The 21,575-nt window shown below is 37.0% G+C and overlaps 1 protein-coding gene across 1 annotated transcript in view; it reads left to right on the forward strand.

The window, feature by feature from the left end:
• The window catches only part of Dnah3 (dynein heavy chain 3, axonemal), a 367,976-nt gene that overhangs the window by 324,132 nt on the left and 22,269 nt on the right, over window positions 1-21,575 (forward strand). The window contains exons 65-66 of the mRNA XM_069827040.1: window positions 5,961-6,169; window positions 16,636-16,846. Of these exons, the coding sequence (XP_069683141.1) occupies window positions 5,961-6,169; window positions 16,636-16,846 (420 nt within the window). The remainder of the gene's footprint in view (window positions 1-5,960; window positions 6,170-16,635; window positions 16,847-21,575) is intronic.

Below are 21,575 nucleotides of genomic sequence, written 5' to 3' on the forward strand. Positions count from 1 at the left end.
TTTATGCCATTTACGAATAGATGTGGGAGACCAATCATTTAAAAAAAAAAAAAAAAACATTGAACACAGGAAGAAAATTCAGTTCAGATTCAAAATGAAATCATTTCTTTGTGTGGTACTGCTACTAGTAATAAAGGAGAGCATCATCAATAAGGTGAAAGAAGTGTATGCATATAACTTACTAGCAGATGAAACTGCCGATATTCTGGGAAAGGAGCAGTTATTCATAGGGTTGCGGTATTTCGATAAAGAAGCTGATGAAATCAAAAAGGAATTTGTTGGCTTCGTTAAACTGGAAGTGCATGATGCAAAAACCATTCTGAACGTCATTGACGATTTTGTCATAAGAAAAGAACTGGATCCCGAGAAATGTGTGGGCTTGGGTTTTGATGTCTGGCAAAGAAGATTGGGTCCAAGCACGCATTGTTCTTTCATTGCTCTTCACACAAACTAAATCTGGTCGTTAATTATTTAAACCCAATACCTGAAATCTGCAGTACTGTAGGAACCATAAAGAACATTATTACGTTTTTCTGTGAGTTGGTCTTGAGAAGAAAATTGATACCAAAAATCCCACGCTTATGCGAGATCAGATGGTTTGAAAAACACGAGTGCATCAGAGTGTTTAAGGAGCACTTCATACAAATAATGCAGGCGTTAGAAACCCTTTCCACTGAAGGAAATGCCACCACAAGAAAAAGCACCTTTCAGTTGCATTTAGCAGCTTGTAAGTTGTCATTCATCATGGCTGTCATTTTGAGCGCAAGTGCAGTACTCTGTAGTGTTAGAACCAGTAGTGAACTCTCTCCAATCCAAGACCTTGGATATTATCAAAGCTTCATTGTACATTCGGCGCATTGTGGAAATGGTTAGGCACCATTGCGAGGATGAAGAAAAAATCACTGATGAAGTGTTAAAAGAAGGTAATCAAATTGTCGAGCAACTGGGACTGGATCTGACTATACCACGAATTATTGGTAGGTAGCAGCACTGCAGCAACCCTCCAGCAACAGATCCATCGGAGTTTTGGAAAAGATCTTCAATAATTCTGTACCTGGATTCTACTTTCTTCTTTAGAATTACGGTTTTCTACTGACAAACCACCTGCTTTTGCATTGATATACGAGGGGGATCCAGGAAATAACGACCGTTCGCGCATACCCGCCGCGCAGCTGACTCCCCTTCCTTGTTTGAAGGTCAACTGGCTTCCTAAACATGTGTTCTCATAATGTTGTGAGTACTGGTTGTAACAAGTCGCCATTGTGCATTTTGTGTTACTTCAAAATGAACGATGTGATTGATAATCCCGCCGACTGTGAGGTGAGGAGTGTGATTCGATTTTTGAATGCCCGACATTTGAAACCTGCAGAAATTTACCGGCAATTGAAAGAAGTGTATGGTGATACTGTAATGAATGAAAGAAATGTGAGAAAATGGTGCGAAATGTTCAACAATGGGCGAACAAATGTCCACGATGAAACTCGACCCGGATGCCTATCACTCATCACAGAAGACCTGAAGACTAAAGTGAACGACAGAATCTTGCAAGACAGGCGCACATCATTCGACGAATTGCATATTGCCTTTCCTGACATTTCTCGTTCTTTGCTTGGTGAAATTGTGTCGCAACATCTTGGCTACCACAAAATCTGTGCACGATGGGTTCCACAGCAACTGAGTGACCAACACAAAACTCAGAGAATGGCCTCAGCATTGATATTCTTGATGCGATATCACACAGACGCCTTTCTTGATCAAATTGTGACTGGTGATGAGACCTGGGTGTCTCACAACACCCCAGAGACCAAGCGCCAATCACGTCAGTGGCATCATCCCTCATCACTCAAGAAACCGAGAAAATTCAAACAGACTCTCTCAACACAAAACGTCATGGCTACTGTCTTTTGGGATCGCAAAGGTGTTCTTTTGCTGGATTTCATGCCAAAAGGCACTACGATCAATGCAAATCGTTATTGTGAGACTTTACGAAAACTATGGCGAGCCATCCAAAACAAGAGGCGAGGAATGCTTTCGAGAGGAGTTGTGCTTCTTCACGACAACGCCCGCCCGCACACTGCTGCTTCAACTCGAGAATTGCTGGATCAATTGGGTTGGGAAATCTTTGATCATCCGTCCTATAGTCCAGACCTTTCTCCTAGCGATTTTCACCTTTTCACTAAGCTGAAAGACTTTCTGGGTGGTATGCGTTTTGGAAGTGATGAAGAGTTGAAGAAGACAGTGAACACCTGGCTTAATGAACTGGCGGCAGAGGAGTATAACACGGGAATTCTAAAGCTAGTGAACAGATACGACAAATGTTTAAATGTAGGTGGTGATTATGTAGAGAAGTAAAGGAAGCTTCAGTTATGTAACAGACTTTGTTTTTTCAAATAAATTTTGTCTTTTTTTAATTATTACAACAAAACAGTCGTTATTTCCTGGATCCCCCTCGTATCTACATCCTTCGCAAATGTTACTCATGACAATCGATGAATTAAAGGAAAAGGCAGCTTTATTCTATAGCTTTTACCATTTCGAAAGCTTAGAAGCAGAGTAGGAACTTTGGTACAAAATATGGAAGGACAAGAAATTGAGTAATGAAGAACTGGATCTGAAAGACCTTGTCGCCTCCTAAGTCTTAAAGGAGACTGAACTTTTCTTTCCAATGACGTAAAAGTCTCTGCTGATACTGCTCGCCCAGCCATGCACCACCAGCAGTTGCATGTGGTGTTGACGTTTTCGGGGAAGCAATTCCATGGAAACCCTGTATGTAGGCAACAGGCATCGAAGCCCAGTCGAGCAATGGCATATGTACAGGCACTGCTTCCCTTCACGTCATGCTACTGTATGCCACTGACCACCAGTACTTCCCCATAAAGGAAAGGATGTCGCTGGATAACTCAACACAAAGGTCTAACATGCAGCAAATGGCATGACGCTTTGAAGATGGCTGGTAATGTAGCAGCAGTTCGTGCCATACTAGGAAGGACTGTGGACAACAACCGCTGCAGCAATATGGCAGCAAGATAGAAACTCTCCCACACGTCCTCGGTTCTTGCCCGCATGGAAAGGCTTTGCGCAGTATCAGACATCATAAAGTAAGAAGCGTCATTGCTGAAGCACTGTGTACTACTGCATATACTAATTCGGAAGAGGTTCATGATCTATCAACTACTGGCAGCACTTGTAGGATAGATGTGATCGCATTTCAAGACCATTGGGGAGGTTTTATAATTGATCTTAAAGTTCGTTTTGAGATTTGTAAGAGTCAAGTGCAAGATGTCCATAAGGAAAAATAATTAATCTATAAGCCAACAATCCCCTATTATGAAGAAAAATATCAACTACAACAGATTGATGTAATTGGCTTGATGGTTGGAGCTAGAGAATCCATCCCGAAACAGTTTGTTGATTTTTGTAAGGCTTTTTATTTGTCATCATCTATAATTACCAATGTTTGTTTACTTGCATTGAAAGGTTCGATTGCAATGTTAAGAAATCACGTGAGATAAGACATTACACTGTAATTTCAAAATTCTGCTCTTAAAGCTCTAAATCAACTACATGAATGGAATACATCAAATTTGATGACACTCAATTTAAGCGAAAGTAACTACCAAATATTTTCACTCGGTAAAAAAGAAAGAGAATTCAATATCCAATACAATGGCCAACACCTTCCTAGGACTTATGAATCCAAATATCTTGGAGTTATTTTCGATAGTAAGTTAACATGGAGCAACCATTTGAAATATATTTCTGAAAAAACTCGTAAAAGATTCTCCCTTCTAAAAAGACTAGCAGGAAATAAATGGGGATGCTCTAGGAATACTTTGAACACTACATACAAAATGTTTATACAGCCAGTGCTGACATACTGCGGAGAAATTTTAATTACTTCACCTTTCATAAACGACATAGAATATGTTCAAAACCAAGCTCTCAGACTCATTACTGGTGGAATCAAAACAACGCCAATAGATTCTATGAGCTATTAAATGGCTCTCCCGCTCCAAAGGAGCGGCCACGCTCAATGAGCGCCATTTGTGCAGGCCTGATCTAGATTCAAATAACTATAGAAATCAGCTGGTGTCAGATGGCTTGGAAAGAAATAGAAAATGTGTTAATAATCACAGATGAGCACTATGATGAAATATTAACAGTTATTAAATATGTACGAGTCGAGCTGTTAATAGGCACGTCGGAATGACGTAGGCCTGCTATAGGTAGAGGATAGTCCACGCAGCTATCTGGTGTAGTGTGTATTATCAGTAGCTATTTCACTTTGCCTATCTACGGCTACATAATGGAGGAATCTAAAAGGTGGAAAAGTGATCATCAGGCAAATTCTTTCAATATTGCATGGGAAAATGCTTATTTTTTCACAGCAGCTGGATTCAATACTTATCTGCCACAAAAGTTTGAAAGAAAGAGGAAAACATAATATAATGCGTCATTACTAGTCCACACATAGAGTTACGATGGTTTTGTTGGTGAAGATCGCAGTAAAAAGGTTCAGGAGTTGAAAGTTGCATTATCACATGACATAGGGCACGTAAGAATTTATTGATCTTCAACAATTTAAATATCTCTCTCTTCAGGGAAAAGGCAAGCTCATTGTTGATATGTTGAATAAATTAAGGGATTTCAGTCATAAACTTAAACTTTTCGTAAGTCAGTTTCGGGAAAGTAATATGGCTCATTTTCCAACGATAGAAACTGCTCGTGATGAAGCCATGTTAAACAATTATGTGCAAATAATAATTGAAATTCAAAATGAACTTAATTCTAGGTTCCAAGATCTTGTCTTAATTGGAAAGAAGTTTAAGATTATCACAATAAATTCCTTCAACACCAGTTGAAACAGTGTCATACGATTTACAGCTTGAACTTATTGATCTTCAATGTGGCTTAAGGGCTAAAGACCATTTGAATACTATGACCAGTCTGATTAAGTTTTACAAGACTAAACCTCAGCAATAATATCCACGACTACACAAGCTGGCTGTGAAAATGATTACTATGTTTGACTCAACATTTATATTTGTGAGCAACTGTTTTCTATTATCAACTTTAATAAAGGCAGACATCGAACATCTGTAACTGATTTTTCATTACGATCAGAACTGTTCCCTTCAGCTGCCAACAGCATAAAACCCCGTTTTGATGTACTGATAAATAAAAATATAACAAAATGATATTGTGTATTTAAGTAGCTATAGAGTTTCTATTATTTCTGTAAAATTAATATTTCTTTCTTAATTAATAATAGTCCAAGATAGTTTTGTAAACACTGGATAGTTTTGCAAACATGAACACTCGTACAAGTACTTCCTTTTGTGTATATTTTGTACAGGATCATCCCTTCTTCCAGTCTACTCTTATACAGAGCGCAGAACAATATCTGCATTCCGCTCTCGAGTTGTGAGCCGACTTGGAGAGTGCAAACCTTGTGCAGACCTGATCTAGATTATAGAGGTTTTCATGCACTCTCAGTAAATCAATTAGCTTTTCTCCCTTGTAGCAAAAGAAAATTAACTACGCAAATCATCTATACATCCATCATGTGTCCGAATATGTGCGAGAAAAGGAAAACGTGTTCTGCATGAGGAACACAGCATGTGATTCAATGTCACAGTGACGTCAGTGACACATGACCAGCGGTGACGCGAGAATAGTGCGCTATCCGCATCTTCTGTTTAATAAGGGAGAGGCAGAGCACGTTTTCTTCAAGTGACAGATGACTCACCATAGGTGTGAGCTCACGAAACATGACAGCAGTGTGTTTCTGCCTTAATGCTTTTGTTTTCTCTCAAATTCTTTTTTTATACTCTGACAATTCACATTATTAAGCCTGGATTCTAAAATTGTTAACATTTTTATAAATAGCCTATATATTATACATCTTTGTTTGATTTCCATTAACATTTTATGACTGTTAATTATTGTTCTTTTCGAAGGAGCTCATTCGTTTCAACAGACTCATAGAAGTAGTACGAGAGACTCTAATAAACGTACAGAAAGCTGTGAAAGGCCTGGTCGTAATGTCATCTGAATTGGAAGAAGTGCATAACAGCATGTTGGTGGGAAAGGTTCCCACTGCTTGGGCTAACAGATCGTATCCTTCACTTAAACCTTTAGGCAGTTATGTTACTGACCTACTTTTGAGGTAAGTGTGAAAGTAATTATTAATTATATAACTTTAAACTAAAGAGATATTTACAAGATATTATGCACTATGTTTGTTTGTTATTATACAATCTGATCTGTTTGGGAAGACATAAAATAAAATAGCTATAAAATTATATCTCGAATGATATAATAGTACAGTATGTTATGAAACATTTATTTTTATCTAACGGTGAGTACTGGACTTTTCATCACCCACCCATATGAAGCCAGTTATGTAGACCAATTTACTGACAGAGACCATGCCTAGGGTGTGCCAGAGAAGGATGGTCTACACTACACCCGCAATGAGATGAGATGATGAAATTTGTTGGGATGCCACAGGAGAACCAGAGATCTCAGAGAAAACCCCTGTGTTACCTCGACCATGGTCTTGCCTTACACAAGTTATAAATCAGGGGTATGCCGGGGATCTAACCTAGGTCCACAGGATTATAAGTCCAGCGCTGTAGCCACTATGAAACAAGTTTATGATATTTTACTTTATGGTACGAGTCAATGTTTAGGGAACGAGCAAGTTTCCCTTGCCACAAGGACAAGGCTCAGATCACTTTTGACTCACATCAGACCCTTAACAATTTACGAAACATAGTTGAAACACAAGTTATTTGACCACTACTTCGTCCAGATCAGAAATTTACAGTCTTAAATTTTTCTCATATAGCCTCTACAAATAATTCCATTAAGTGAAATTCCTAAACTTTTTCACAAAATAGTGACAAAATTCTGAGCACTTAAAGAAATTTTACATCTTTCTACAGATGTCCCTGACCACATGTTGTATACACTGAACGCCTTTTTAAAGGATCTGGACTCTTTTGTACAGCCTGGCAAACAAGACTACAACACATTAACATTTGTCATGTTCTTCAATGCGATAATAATATAAATCACTTTTGCAATCTCAATGATGAATGCTTAAATTGTCTAGAAGATCTTGATATTCAATTTACCACCTCCAATATTAATTCTCACAACGTTCTAGCTGATGCAAGAAGAGTTCAATGACAACTAACTGTAAGAGAACAAAAGCAATTCTGTGGAGCCAACTTCCTCATAAAGACAAAGATAGCGTGCTATATGGAGAATATACACCAGCAAACAAATGGATTCATGATCCTAAGGGCTTATCGTGCTCTGAATGGATAGAAGCAATTAAAATGACAGCAGGTGTGTCTGCGGTGCGTTCCCTGCTCCCAGGCATATCTCAAGATGGTACCCTCTGCTGGTGTTGCTGCAGAAAGCACGAAACTCTTGCACACGCCTTGGGTACCTGTCTAAGCTCTGAGGAATCATGGCCACACTGTGTATGAGGAAGTTCATGATCTGACCACAAATGGCAGTACTCGGCACATAGATATAATTGTATTTAAACCAAACTCCAAATTCGGAGTACCGGTAATCCTGAACCGTACAGTCTGGTTTGAATCTCATAATGATCAACCAGAAGAGGTTAATTTTGAAAAAAAAAAAATGTATATAGGCTATACACTCATGTCTCCACAATCGATTATTACAAACTAAAATGCAATCTAGACAATTTGACAGTAATGGGTTTGGTGGTTAGAGCATGAGGAACCATTCCAAAATTATTTGCTAATTTCTGGACATCAGTGGATTTAGAAAAAGCACTCCTCCTCAAATTGGCCATTATCGTTATTAGGAGGTCTGTTTCAATTTTGAGAAATAATCTTTATGGATTTAACAATGAATGTGCTTTACTTAAGAATTGATTGGAGATTGTGATAATATTGTATAATTTAAAAAAATTGTAAGCCTCATATTTTAGCTCATAAACAAAACATTTTACATTCACTAAATTTAATTGTTTATAACACTTTACCCATTTGGCAACCCTTTAATAAGGGCAGTTTGTAGCAATAAACTACTTTATATTATAAACGTGTTTTATACATTATTTATTGTACACAGTGGCGATTTCTCTTAAGGAGCACAGCTGCAGTGCACCACCTTCTCAAATAATACATATTTTTTAATTTATATCAATGAGCTGCAGTACACTACGTGAGCGACATAATTCTTTATTATAATACTATGTAAAAACAAAACTGCACCTGTACTGGTCTTGTTGATACCTGGGACTTACGTTTACTGCTCAACACTTGCTGCACACTGTTCCATTCGAGCATGCATAGTAGTAGTGTTTCACTGGCAGGCTTTGGAGCATGGTAGGGAGGCAGTACAGTGTGCGTAGGTGGGGTTAAGAGCACTTTCAGAAGTGTTCTCAAGCTGTCTGCAGTAGTTGTTAGCTTGTTCCATCATAAATGTTACAATGAATAGTGTGCAAAGTCTTTTAAATATGCAATCTTCTATAAGACCTTTATATGAAAAGATCAAAATAAAGAAGATGGGTAGATCTACACATGAATTAAAATTACAAGTGACAAAGAACAGTAATAGAGAAGTGACAAGAAAATTCAACAGTCAGACTTACGAAAGATGCAACATTCGGCTGCAATATAAAAGATTCTGTATTTTGTTTTCATTGCCTATTGTTCAGCAGCGAACTTTCATTGACAAAAACAAGTACGTTTAATGAATTTTATTTATTTTTCTGTTTTAACTTAGGACTGTGCGTAGTACCTAAATAGTAAAAGCAGGCATGATTGATTTGAACCACATGAATGAAAGAATTAATAAACACGATTCTTCAGCTGCACACATCAACAATATGTTAAATTAGCAGTGTTGGGTCAAACAAACATACAGACACAATTGGATTGAAGTTATAAACCATCTGCTGAACTTCACAATGATAAAGTTGTCAAGAACAGATATGTGTATGCAGTTTTATGGAGCTTTGGAGTTGGCTTTAAGAGGTCACGATGACAGAGACTCATCTTTAAATGATGTTATTTTTCTTGGCCTCATCAATTTCAGTTCTGAATTGGACGCAGCTCTTAAGGAACATTTGGAAAGAGTAACAGTGTTTAGGGGCACATCAAACACTGTATAGAACGAAATCTTTCGAGCCATTTTTTATGTATGTCATGATGAGATTTCAAATAAATAAAGAATGCTGCTGACTTTTTAGCAGTCATGACTGATGAGACGACAGACATATCGAATGCTACTCAACTAGTTGCGATTTACCGATACATTGTAAATGAAAAGCCAGTAGAGAGGTGCTGGGCCTTAAGAACCGTCCTGAACAAAATGTCGAATCTTTGTGTATGTGCATAAAGGAGGAAATTGATCGACATGTCGCAGAAGTCCCCAATAAATTAATTGCTCAAACTTATGATCATGAGTGGGAGCAGTAATGAAATACAAAAGAGAATTAACGATTCATTTTGAATCTTGCGGGGTAGGATCTGAGGATGGTGCATGAAGCACTGAAACAGCTGTAAGCCGAACAAATCTTACATAATTAACACGAGTAAGTCCACTAGTTAATAAATTAATTAGAATAAACGAGTTCTATCCAAATGCTCAATATGTACCGTACAGCCTACTGCCACGCCCATCAGCTGAATCTCATCATGGCAAATGAAGTCTCAATCAATAGACATGTCAGAATATTTTTGGTAACCTTGGAGGATTTTGTTAATTCTTTTCTAATTCTCCACAGAGAACTAATGTTCTCCTCTCCCTGTACCAACAAGATGGAATTTTCACTTTTGCACTGTAAACACTGTTTACGAATACAGAGAAAAATTCCTGGAATGTATGGAGACAATCAAAATGCAGGGAGATATCAAACACAAAACCACAATAGAAAGATAACTGAGTTGAAAAGAACACTAAAAGATGATTTTGTATTTTGACTCTGACGCTTTCATCAAATCATGGCTCATGTTGACATGCTATACTCTTCATACAAATGCAAATGAGAGAATTATACCCAAATTATCGCTAAAGGAAACACAAAACAGTTCATACGTGAATTAAAAAAAAAAATAGAAATTATATAGGCACAAATTAAAATAATCCTGAAGAAAAGAGACCAACAAAGTGGAGGCAAGAAGGCAAGTTTCCAAGAATCATGGACGCCAAAGAAGTCTGTAATATAATAATAGCAAAAGAAAGGTTCTCTTTCACAGGTCATCTCGTAGCTGCTAACTTGTTTCTGCCAGAATATTTTCCAAGATATGTATAGTGTTTCCCTCACAAATACCTCAACTTAACAGTTCAAGTTTACACATTCTTGGATTCGGGAAAAGCTCCACACAGAATTGGGAGTGATTTGTTGTAGGAACGAGTTCAGATGCATGTTCGGAGCCAATGGACTCTACTCTTTCGTACGTGAGAGAAACTTAGTTGAAACGTGTGGAGAATATCTAAGATTTCCGAAGATTATAATTACAATTCCGATGACATTAGAGGCAGAGCAATGTTTTTCTATGCTTATATATGTCAAAATGTTTCTTAGAAATTCAATGCTCCAAGAAAGACTCACAGCATTGAGAATTTCAACACAGAACTCAATTTCAGAACACACACACTATTTGACTATGCATTACACTACACAAACACACCCCCACAGGAAACGCTACAAAAGATGCCAAGACCAGCACCAATCAGTTCTGAAGATGGTTGAAACTAGTAAACCAGGTACTGTAATACAGTATTTAACACGCTAAAGCTGTATAATACATATTCCAAAAAGAATTTACTTTAAATTTTGCTTCAAGCCCAACAAAACTGCAGCTGAAACCCACCGAATGCTGAAGAAGGCTTTTTGTGAGCAAGCTTCAAGCCAAGCAAGTACTTGTACATTTTAAGCATTTCAAAGCTGACCGACAATCTGTGGAAGATTCAAGGAATTGTATGTACTATAAGAAATTTGTTCCAGTTGATCTCTGTCAACAAGAAGTTTTACTGCGAAATTTTGAGACAGCTGAGAAAAAATGTGAGATACAAATAGCCTCAGTGGAAGAATAGAGACTACCATGATAATGGTTTGAACACAACTCGCTTGTTGTGACTATCTCTAATCCTGCCTACTCATCTGACCTCCCCCCCCCCCCCATGACTTTTACCTCTTCCCTAAAATGAAACTCAAGTTGAAAGGACATGTTAATGCTGGTAGACATTAGCAATTGCTTCAAAACATGTGAAAATTGCTGCAACCGTTGTATACAAACCAAAGGTGACTACTTTGAAGGTTATGGTGGAAATCAGAATTTAAAGTAAGTATTCGCGTTTCTGCAAAAAAAGTTCTCGGATATTTTAGGTAGCACCTCATTCAAATAGCCTGTTCTAGATTATTTCCCTGTCTTGTGATGAAGGAGCCTGACTGTTTAAGTAACCATGTGTTATGGCTGCAACACAAAATAATAGTAGGATACTTTTGTTCAATAATGTGTGAAACATGGGTGCTCGAGGATTTTTACAAACAAAAACTACTAGTATTTGAAAAGACAATAGAAAAAAGATTTTACGGACCAATTAAATATATGGGTGGTATGTCATGCATTTTGTTAAGTGCCAAAGATTTGAATGATTCTGACGTGTGCATAAGATAACATAGGAATATGCATTCAGAACAAAAAAGAGTGAGAAAAATTGTTGAGAAGATCAAAATACGTTAAGTTACAGTGCCTTAAGAAGAAGAAGAATACTGTACGTAAATTTATTCTGTTATGATTCAACTGATAACAGTTCTAGCTAGCGGACTCAGACTCGATTGTAGCAGAGTGTGACATTGTCCTCCTCCCATTGGTACTAGCATAATGTTACTTATCACATGTTTGTCCTATTTCTGAAATGGTGGCTTTACACCATTACTTGTGAATGTATAGTATTGATTCTTAATTGTCGTAAGAGTCAGGGATGGTAGATACCGTACACATGCCATAGACTACTATTTGTTTTAATACAAAATGTAACATTTTTATTTACAGAACATATTCTTATATCGTATCACATATTGATTTGTAGTTGATAAATTCTAGAATTAACAAATGTACAGTATGAATACAAAACCTGAAACTGAATTATAGTGAAAGTAATGTTCAGTTCTCGTAATATTACCTGGGTATAACTATATTTTCAAACTTCATCTGTGACCAAGTGATTAGCCTTTCTGCCTTGCACCGTGATGATCCAGGTTCGATCTCCGCCTGGTTCATGAAGAAATTTGTGGTAGACAAAGTGAGAGTGAGGAATTTATTGTCACCATTATAATCATCATTCCACCAGTACCTACTTAACCCTGACTCTGCGTGGTCCTGAGCCAGACCTCCAGAACAAATAAAAAATTACTGAAAATCGTACATATTCATGTTAAATAAAGAAAGATTATTATAAATATTATATTTTCAAATAACTCATCTCTTCGAAATGTTTCAACTAACTGAAATATAAAACTTGCAAAGTGAATTAAAGTATGAGTATATCATAAATCTGGCGTTTCATTTTACCAAATATGCAGAAAGCATATAAAATATTATACATGATGATTCCAAAAGGATTTTACAACTTTGTAAGCTTATAGAAATTTATTTATAAAACATACAGATTTGGTTTTAATGCCATGTAATAACAAAACTCACCAAGTTTTCACTCAGTGTGGTTCAATGTGACTCCCGTTGGTCATGCGGCAGACATCCTACCTGAACTCAATTTTTTCCCAAACTTGCTGCAGCATATCTGGCGTCGCTAAACTCAACTGTGGCGGTGATTCAGTTTCTGAGCTCAGCAAGATTGGCAGGTAAGGGTGGAACATACATTTGATCTTTAAGGAGCCCCATAAGAAGGAATCAAGCGGTGTCAAGTCAGGGGACAGAGGTGACCATGATGTCGGTCCTCCACGACCGATCTACCAACTAGGAAACCTCAAGTCGAGAAAATCAAGAACGTTTTGGAGGTAGTGTGGAGGTGCAGTATCCTCTGGATTTGGATTTCCCCTTCTTGATCATCTTCATCTATCTGTCGGATGAGAAAATGTTGTAGCATATCCAGATAGACAAAACCATTGATAGTTTTTTCCTGGAAGAAGAAGAGGCCGTACACTTTAGTTTTACTTAAGGCACAAAACACATTCACTTTTGGGCTGTCAGGAACATGTGGAGGTTCAGAGCCCCAGATTCTGCAATTATGGATATTTACTTTACCAGTGACGTGGAATGTCGACTTGTCGCTAAAGATCACGTGGATCATTAATGTCTCATCTTCTTCAATCCTACCAAGCATTTCTACACATAAATCCCGTCGATCCATATCTTCATCAGTAATGTGTTGCACCATCGTAAATCGGTATGGTTTTAAGTGCAAACGTCTCCTTAAAATGCGCCAAACAGTTGGTTGTGGAATCCCAATCTCACGAGAAGCACTCCACGTTGATTTTCTAAGACTTCGAACAAAGCTTCCTCTCACTTGTTCTACCACAGCATCGGTCACATGTGGATGTCCGGGAGATTTGGCATGGGTAGTAGAACAGCCAGTCTCAACAAAAGTATGGTGCCAAGAATAAACCGTTGCCCTGGTAGGAGGATCCTTGCCATACTGGGTACGAAATCTATGCTGAAGCACTGTCGCAGATTTCGTTTCTTCAAACAAAAAAACACAGCGAGCTCGCTCTGCACCTGTGAAAGCAGCCATTTTGAAATTAACTATGTTAGTGCACGTGGCGACAGAACTAGGTACTGCAAATCTATGTCAGTGAAAACTTGACGAGTTTTGCTATCAGATGATATTGCAACCAGCTTTGTATGTTTTCTATAAATTCATATAAGCTTACAAAGTTGTATAGTTCTTTTGGAATCACCGTGTATTATTGTATCTTGTGTAATAAATTAAACTATGAATACCTACATACTGTCAAATCTGGCAATTCATTATACTAAAAACGAGGAGTGTTCAATAAGTAATTTTCCCATATCTGTGAAATTTATTATTATTAATGTACACTCACCTACTTTACACATCCTTTATCTCCATTCATGGCCTACTTCTCCACATAAGCACCTTAAAATGTTGAGGCATTTCTTCCATGTGTGTACCAAATTTTGAACATGTGCCTGTATAAAAATGCCGCACTTCTCTGTTTCAACCTGCCCATCATTCTGGAAACAGCGAACTCCTTCAGTGTTGGTAATGCATGGAAGTCGATAGGCGCCAAATCAGGGCTGTAAGTTGGATGTTCAAGGTGCTTCCAACGAAACCGTGCAATTTGGCATTGAATTTGGTTTGCAGTATTCGGATGAATATTGTCATCTAGAAGGAGGACACCTCAGACAAGGATCCAGGATGCATTATTATATCCCTGAAGCAAAAGTGACGTCCATGGAATGGAAACATTGCACTTCACCAGTAAGAGAAAAGTCAAAGTCACTTCCTCTGCAGGGAAAGTCATTTTGACTGTATTCTGGGATTTCAAAGGAGTTCTTCTTGTTGACTTTCTTGAACCACGAGAAACAAAAACGCTGATTATTACTTTGCAACCTTACAACATCTCAAATCTGCAATCCATCACAAGCGCCCTGGACTCTTCACTTGAGGTGTCCTCCTCCTTGATGACAACACTAGACCTCATACTACAAACCAAACCGAATGCCAATTTGCATGGTTTCGCTGGGAGCACCTTTAACACTCACCTTACAGCCCTGATTTCGCACCTAGCGACTTTCATCTGTTCTCAGCACTGACAAAATGGTTGGAAGGTCGCTGTTTTCAAAACAATGGGCAGGTCGAGATAGAGGTGCGACGTTTTTTATACAGCCAGAGTCATGGCATTCAAAATTTTATACACAGATGTGACAAATGTCTCAACATCGAAGATGATTACGTGGAGAAGTAGGCCATGGATGAAGTTAAAGGATGTGTAAAGTAGGTGAGTGTAAATTAATAACAATAAATTTCACAGCTCAGGGAAAATTACTTATTGAACACCTCTCGTAGGTATGTGAAAGACATAAAAGATACAAAATTGTTGTAGAATGTCTGAGCCTTGTAAATGATATACCGGTAGATAGATAGATTTATTCGTTCCATAATATTCTTACAGTTGCTTTACAGCATAGAATAAAGAACATGCCTAATTTTTATGTTTAACACATAAAAATGCAAATATGAAATATATACAGAATTAATAACTTAATAACAATAACATATTATACAATATGGTTACCATTTAATAATGTATTAAATGTACCAAAATGTTTCCACAGTACTGTGAATTGTCAAGAATTTGTCTACAGAATAGAAAGTGTGAAATATTAAGTTTTTTTTTTTTTTTTTTTTTTTTTATACATTAAATAGTGCAGGGTTTTGGTTATGATTGTTAATGTCCTCAGGAAGACTATTGAAAACTTTTGTTGCCATGTAACATACTCTCCTTTGATAGCATGATAAATTCGATGGTGGTCTATGAAAATCATTCTTTCTGCGGGTATTTATACTATGTATGGCTGAATTAGTTGGAAAATTTTCTTCATTACATAAGAGGAAATTTATTAAAGAGTACTATATTTATGTACTGATTTGTTAAGGTCAGTATCTCTAATTTAAAACAAAAAAAAAAAGTCTCTAGTAGGCTCTGAGGATGGTGTGAAGAAGCACCGAAACAGCTGTAAGCCACACATGTTTACACAATTAACACGAGTAAGATCGCCATTTAATCAATTATTTATATTCAAGTGTTAAAAGTAGTGTACGAAAGATTCAACATGGAAAAAATAATAATCTATATAATTCTCTAGGCTTTGCTCCAACTATTTTTCTAATTGCTCTTTTTTGTAATAAGAATATATTTTTACTATGTACAGAATTTCCCCATAATATTATTCCATAGGACATAATGGAATGAAAATAGGCAAAATAAATCTTTAAGATAGTGCTGTTTAGAAGTTGTTTAACAACCTAATCGCAAAGCAGTGTTAACTAAGTTTGAGGGTTATTTCTTTAAAATGATTTTTCCAGTTTAATATACAGTATAATATATAATTATATTATATATATATATATGTATATATTATATGTATTATATAATAATATGCAAACCAAGCAATTTGGTTGTTGATGTTTCCAGTAGGGGTATATTCTTGATAGTTGTGTCTAATGTTTCAGAGATTAAATTTGAAGTGGTTTTAAATTGAATTATATTAGTTTTATTAATGTAGTAGTACCGGTAGTTGTAATCTAATGCCCAAATGCTTGAATATATTCCATTTGCTTTCTTGCTTCCCAATGAAGTCCAGCCAGCATTCTTATGTTTTATTAAGGTTCAGTGCTGTAACTTCAATGAAGGAAATTTTTAGAATTGGAAAATAATAAGATGGTGGAAAACAGAATGATGAATTAGAAGCTATGTTTTGTAAAATAATCCATTAAACATAACATCAAAATGCGAATGTTTTTTCATTTGTCACGTCACAGAAATATTTTCTTACATACCTGTATCATGAATCTAACAAGCAGGTTTTTTTTTCTGTCTCTCCACTGTTTACCTATTAATTTTAGATTGTATTTGTTGCTCTACAGATTAAAGTTTCTGCAAGACTGGATTGACCAAGGCACACCAACAGTATTTTGGTTATCTGGCTTCTATTTCACACAATCATTTCTCACAGGAGTTCTTCAGAATTACGCACGTAAACATAAGATACCAATAGATCATCTTTCTTTTGAATTTGAAATTATGACCGTGGAAATGGACTGTAAGGATGAACCTTCATTTGGTGTTTATTGTAAGGTAAAGCATACAGTTAATTTTATATGTAAGCTATGTAGGCCTATTTATTTAATCTCAATTATTTTTATGTCAATACAGTAGAACCCCGATTATCCGTCACCCTATTAACCGATTGGCGGATTATCCGACTGTCTATTTCTCGTTCTTTTTTTCTTCAGAAATAAATAACTTATATGAAGTACTGTTTTGTGCAAGTAGGTTCTACATGTTTTTGCTAGAGAGTGTTATTACAAGCCTTTATCGTTACACAACATTGTCTACTGTTCAAAGTGTCGTTCTATAATATAACTTGTATATAAAATGTCTTCCACGGATGTTTGTAGAAAACGTGTTGTGCTAAGTATCGAAAAAAATGGAAATAATTTGAATGATTTGAGAAAGGGAAACTGTGGCTCATCTGACATCAGAATATGAGATTGGAGTTACAACTGCGCGATTTAATAAAAAAAACAAGAATAAAGTGTAAAAAAATTATGTAAATCTACAACATGAGACCTCCTTTAGACTATTCCTATCTTTCCTGAGACAGTCATTACAAAGGACTTCCTTGCTCCTTAAGAACCCGTCATTGACAACCAGGCTTAAATTAGTGAACTTCTGATCCACTACCTAGCGAGTTAAATACAAGACCATGGAGGAAATAAAATCTTTCATGGTACGGATTATCCGATTTTTTCGATCATCCGTTCAGTCCATTCCCTTCATTACCACGGATAATAGAGGTTCTACTGTATATCTAAAGAGTAAAGTATGGATGAAAAGTATGAGCATAAAGACTGAACTAATGTAAGAAATGAACACCATAAAACTGCATTAATTAGATTCCTAGGCCTATTATAGAAAATAAAATTCTTCTTAATCTAAATCTTAAGAGTATTTACCTCGTAAAGAAACTTAATTAAGCAACATCATTTGTGTTTCTACCTAATGGCAAAGGTAGTATTAGTTATAATCAGTGAGGGAAGTGGAAAAAAACAGAGGCGGTATGCTACCCCGAGATTTTCCTCTGACATATCTCGATTTAAAAATAGGCATACCGCCTCCCTTACAACATAGACATAAATGATATATACAATAAATTGTTTTGTGCAGTCAGTAACGCAAATCTTTGAAGCTTACGCAACACATTACATTTCTTAATAAAATAATTTAAAGTTACTTCAGTTATTTACTAGATTATTTTACAATGTCCTTTGAGACTTATCATTTAAAATAATGTTAAAGCTTCAAAGTGCCTTACTTAATTATAAATAAAAAAATGCAACAAAAAATGACAGTCACTAAATTGGCAACGATGGCCACCACAAGCTACAGACCACAGCCTTCTATACTTGAAATACTACTGTTATAAGCATTCCAGGGGTTGAGCTTATCAAATAAAGATGTCTAAATACACGTTGAATACAGTTCCAGAAGGCTGTGGTTTAGATTTAAGAAGCAAACAGATAGTACTCTTTGCTGTGAAGAAATGTATAAGCAAATTTTTACGATCACATTTTTTCAGTGACAGTATGTCATTTTTCACTAATGGTATGTTTTCTGGCCATAGAAACCAATGGCGGTATTCCATACCATCACATACCGTCTCACTTCCCTCGCTGGTTATAATAAAATAAACATAATTTAGATAGCTGCTTATATTATAATCACAGTTGCAAATATACTGAACATTTTGGGAGTGCTGTACATAATTGCTCTCTCCACTGATAGGAATTCTTATCTTAGACAATGAAATACACTGGTTGGCTTAACTCTAGAAGAGAGGGAATCACTTAATGATAATGGTAATGACGACTATGACGACAAGGGAGAAGACTAATTATGACGATAATACTCAGATGTCACTGTTGCGATGTAATGCTGGAAATTTGAAGGAACTGTTAGAAATGCTTAAATTAGAAAATCAAACATTAAATTACAACATGAATAGTCTTAAAAATAACGCAAAATATACTTCATCTCAAATCCAAAACGAATTATTGGAAATATCAGCCGCCAACATAGCTGAAGATATAGCCTCAGAATTAATGACAAATCAAATGGATTATATAGTTTACTAGTAGACGAAGCTAGAGACCAAGGGATGAAAGAACAGTATCCATTTGCCTCCAATATGTTGATGGCGTGCACATATAAGAGCGATTTATTGGCTTCATTGAGTTAAAACAATTACATTTCTTGCAGATGCAATAGAGGATCAGCTAAAATGTCTTGGACTTTATATTAAAAAATTGTTTCTCAGGCTTACTATGGTGCTTCGGTGATGTCGGGTCATTCAAGTGGAGTACAAATAAAAATAAGGGAGATGGCTAATAATTATTGCCTTTATATAAATTGTTATGCTCATAAACTCAATTTGGTGTTGGTATTATGTCATATCAGAAATGAAGAGACGGTTTGAAGAAACTTCTGTTTTCTGTCAAGCAGTATCAGCTTGTGAACCAAAGTCTTCTGATTTCATGAACTTCAAAATGCTGCGAGAACTGGTTGACTTGTATGGATCTTCAAACTATGTGTTAAACATAAACAAAGGAACTTCTAGTAAAACTATGTCCCCTAATGAAATAAATGAATATGTGACGTATATTCTAAATTACAGAATATAAACACGTGTTGGCATTCCAGGACCTACTCCAAGTTTTATAAATTATACTGATCTATCCCATCACAACTGCATCTGCATTATGACAACCATGTCAAGCACAAGGCTTCGTAATCTAGCAATTTTATCCATCGAGAGGGAGAAAAGTTGGGATTTGTTGAAGGACCTATCATCAGTCATAAACAGATTCGTTCCTAGGAAATCTCGACGGCTCCAGTTCACCTTATGAACCTTTGTATTGATATGCCTTGCATGAATATTCATCATAATTTTGCATGTTATTAAATAAGACTTCTGAGAATGACTTTCACGAGAGTTGATGACAGCGGCATTGTCAGTAGATGGATCAAGTACTTTCTGAACCCCGTATATTTGGCTCACCCAAAATAATTAGTCTGGCTATGCCACTGACTCTTGGATGTCTAACACTGCCCATATTCTTACCAAGAGCATTCCGAGTAATCGTCGTATGAGACACTTGGTAGGTTTTTGCTGCCAGTTTTTTTGACATACCAGCTTCAACAGCTTCGAGATCTTTTTGAAGATCCTATTCTTTAATATTCTTGTAAGCTCTAGAGTCTGGGGTCCTTCCGTACGTATGCACCATTTTTATTCAAGCTGTACCTGTGACAAAAGAAATTAACTAAAAAAAACAGTGACCTAAAAGAAATTAAAATAATAGATCTATAAGTGACCAAGTAGCCCCAGAGTGTGCAAGTAGCCCTGTTTTATGGTACTCACGTATACCATATCCTAAAATGATTGATACAGTTAATTTATCATTCCAAGTTAAATACTTATGCTATCTAGTTGTAACCAAGTCGTTTGAAAGACAAACACAATGGTATATTACGATACCAGGTTGGGAAGTGCATTACAAAATCTCGGAAATTTAAAAACTCACTCTGCTCGTTCTTCAAATTTTTTCTCGATTAATCTTACTGTTTGCAAACAAACAGTTCAGCCACGTTTGTTTCTTCGATAAAATACTAGTTAATTAATTTGTGTTTAAGTTCACAAAATATATCAGGCAAAATAGTGATGCTGGGAGAGGAATGGCTGACTCGTTTCTATGGGAGTAGTGGCTGGTGCGGTGGTGGTAATTGAATCATCATTGATAATAATTAATTATAATGCAGCTCTTTGCTTGCTTCAGTCATTTTCTATGGACTGAAACAACCCAGAACTCACCACGAGGAGGTGGCTGCATGTCGAGTTCCGCCCTGCCCAACCCAACCTCCCTTCCATGTGGGCAGCTTGTTTCTCATTAATATATGTTTAACGAATGTCATTCAACTTCCAGACGACTCCTCTACATGATGAGGTAACATCTTACTATTTTGTAAGATGTCTCATTTCACAGTTCGGGTTGTTGACGTCTATCCCATAGACAAATAAATAGAGATCTATCCTACTCTGTACTTCAGTGTTGTTTATAAATAATACGGTTCGTAACTTTCATTTCCTTCCTTCTTTCGTTCGAAAGATAACCTTTTAAATGCATTGTCATTATGTATTCCATGTACTATACTGATCTGTCTTTATCTCCGGAGAGTCCTCTTGGCACCACCGGCCCTCTTGATGTCACAATCCTCTTTGAGTGTCACAGTCCTCTTGCGTGTCAGAATCCTCCTCTTGTGGTTTCAGAGTCCTCCTCTTGCGTTTCAGAGTCCTCCTCTTGCGTGTCAGAATGTTCCTATTGCGTGTCAGAGTCCTCCTCTTGCGTTTCAGAGTCCTTCTCTTGCGTGTCAGAATGCTCCTCTTGCGTGTCAGAGTCCTCTTCTTGAGTGTCAGAGGTCTCCTCTTGCGCTTCATAGTCATCCTCTTGCTTGTCAGAGTCTTAGGGTCCTCTTGCGTGTCAGAGTCCTCCTCTTGCGTGTGAGATTTCTCCTCTTGCGTTTCAGAGTCCTCCTCTTACGTGTAGGAAACTGGCTCGAGTGTAGGGCCCCCGTGTAGCGTGTGAGACCCCCTTCTAGTGCTTGGGACTCTATACTAAACGCCAGGTTATGAACCGACTAAACAGGAAGTAGTTGGCAGGGCGAGGGGAAAGTGCGGGTTAGAGGGGTAGACTCTGCAGCAATGACACGTTGAGTGTTGGGGGTTGGAGGGGAAAAGGCGTACGGAGCT

The sequence above is a fragment of the Periplaneta americana genome, chromosome 1 (assembly GCF_040183065.1).
Source record: "Periplaneta americana isolate PAMFEO1 chromosome 1, P.americana_PAMFEO1_priV1, whole genome shotgun sequence".
Classification (NCBI taxonomy): domain Eukaryota; kingdom Metazoa; phylum Arthropoda; class Insecta; order Blattodea; family Blattidae; genus Periplaneta; species Periplaneta americana.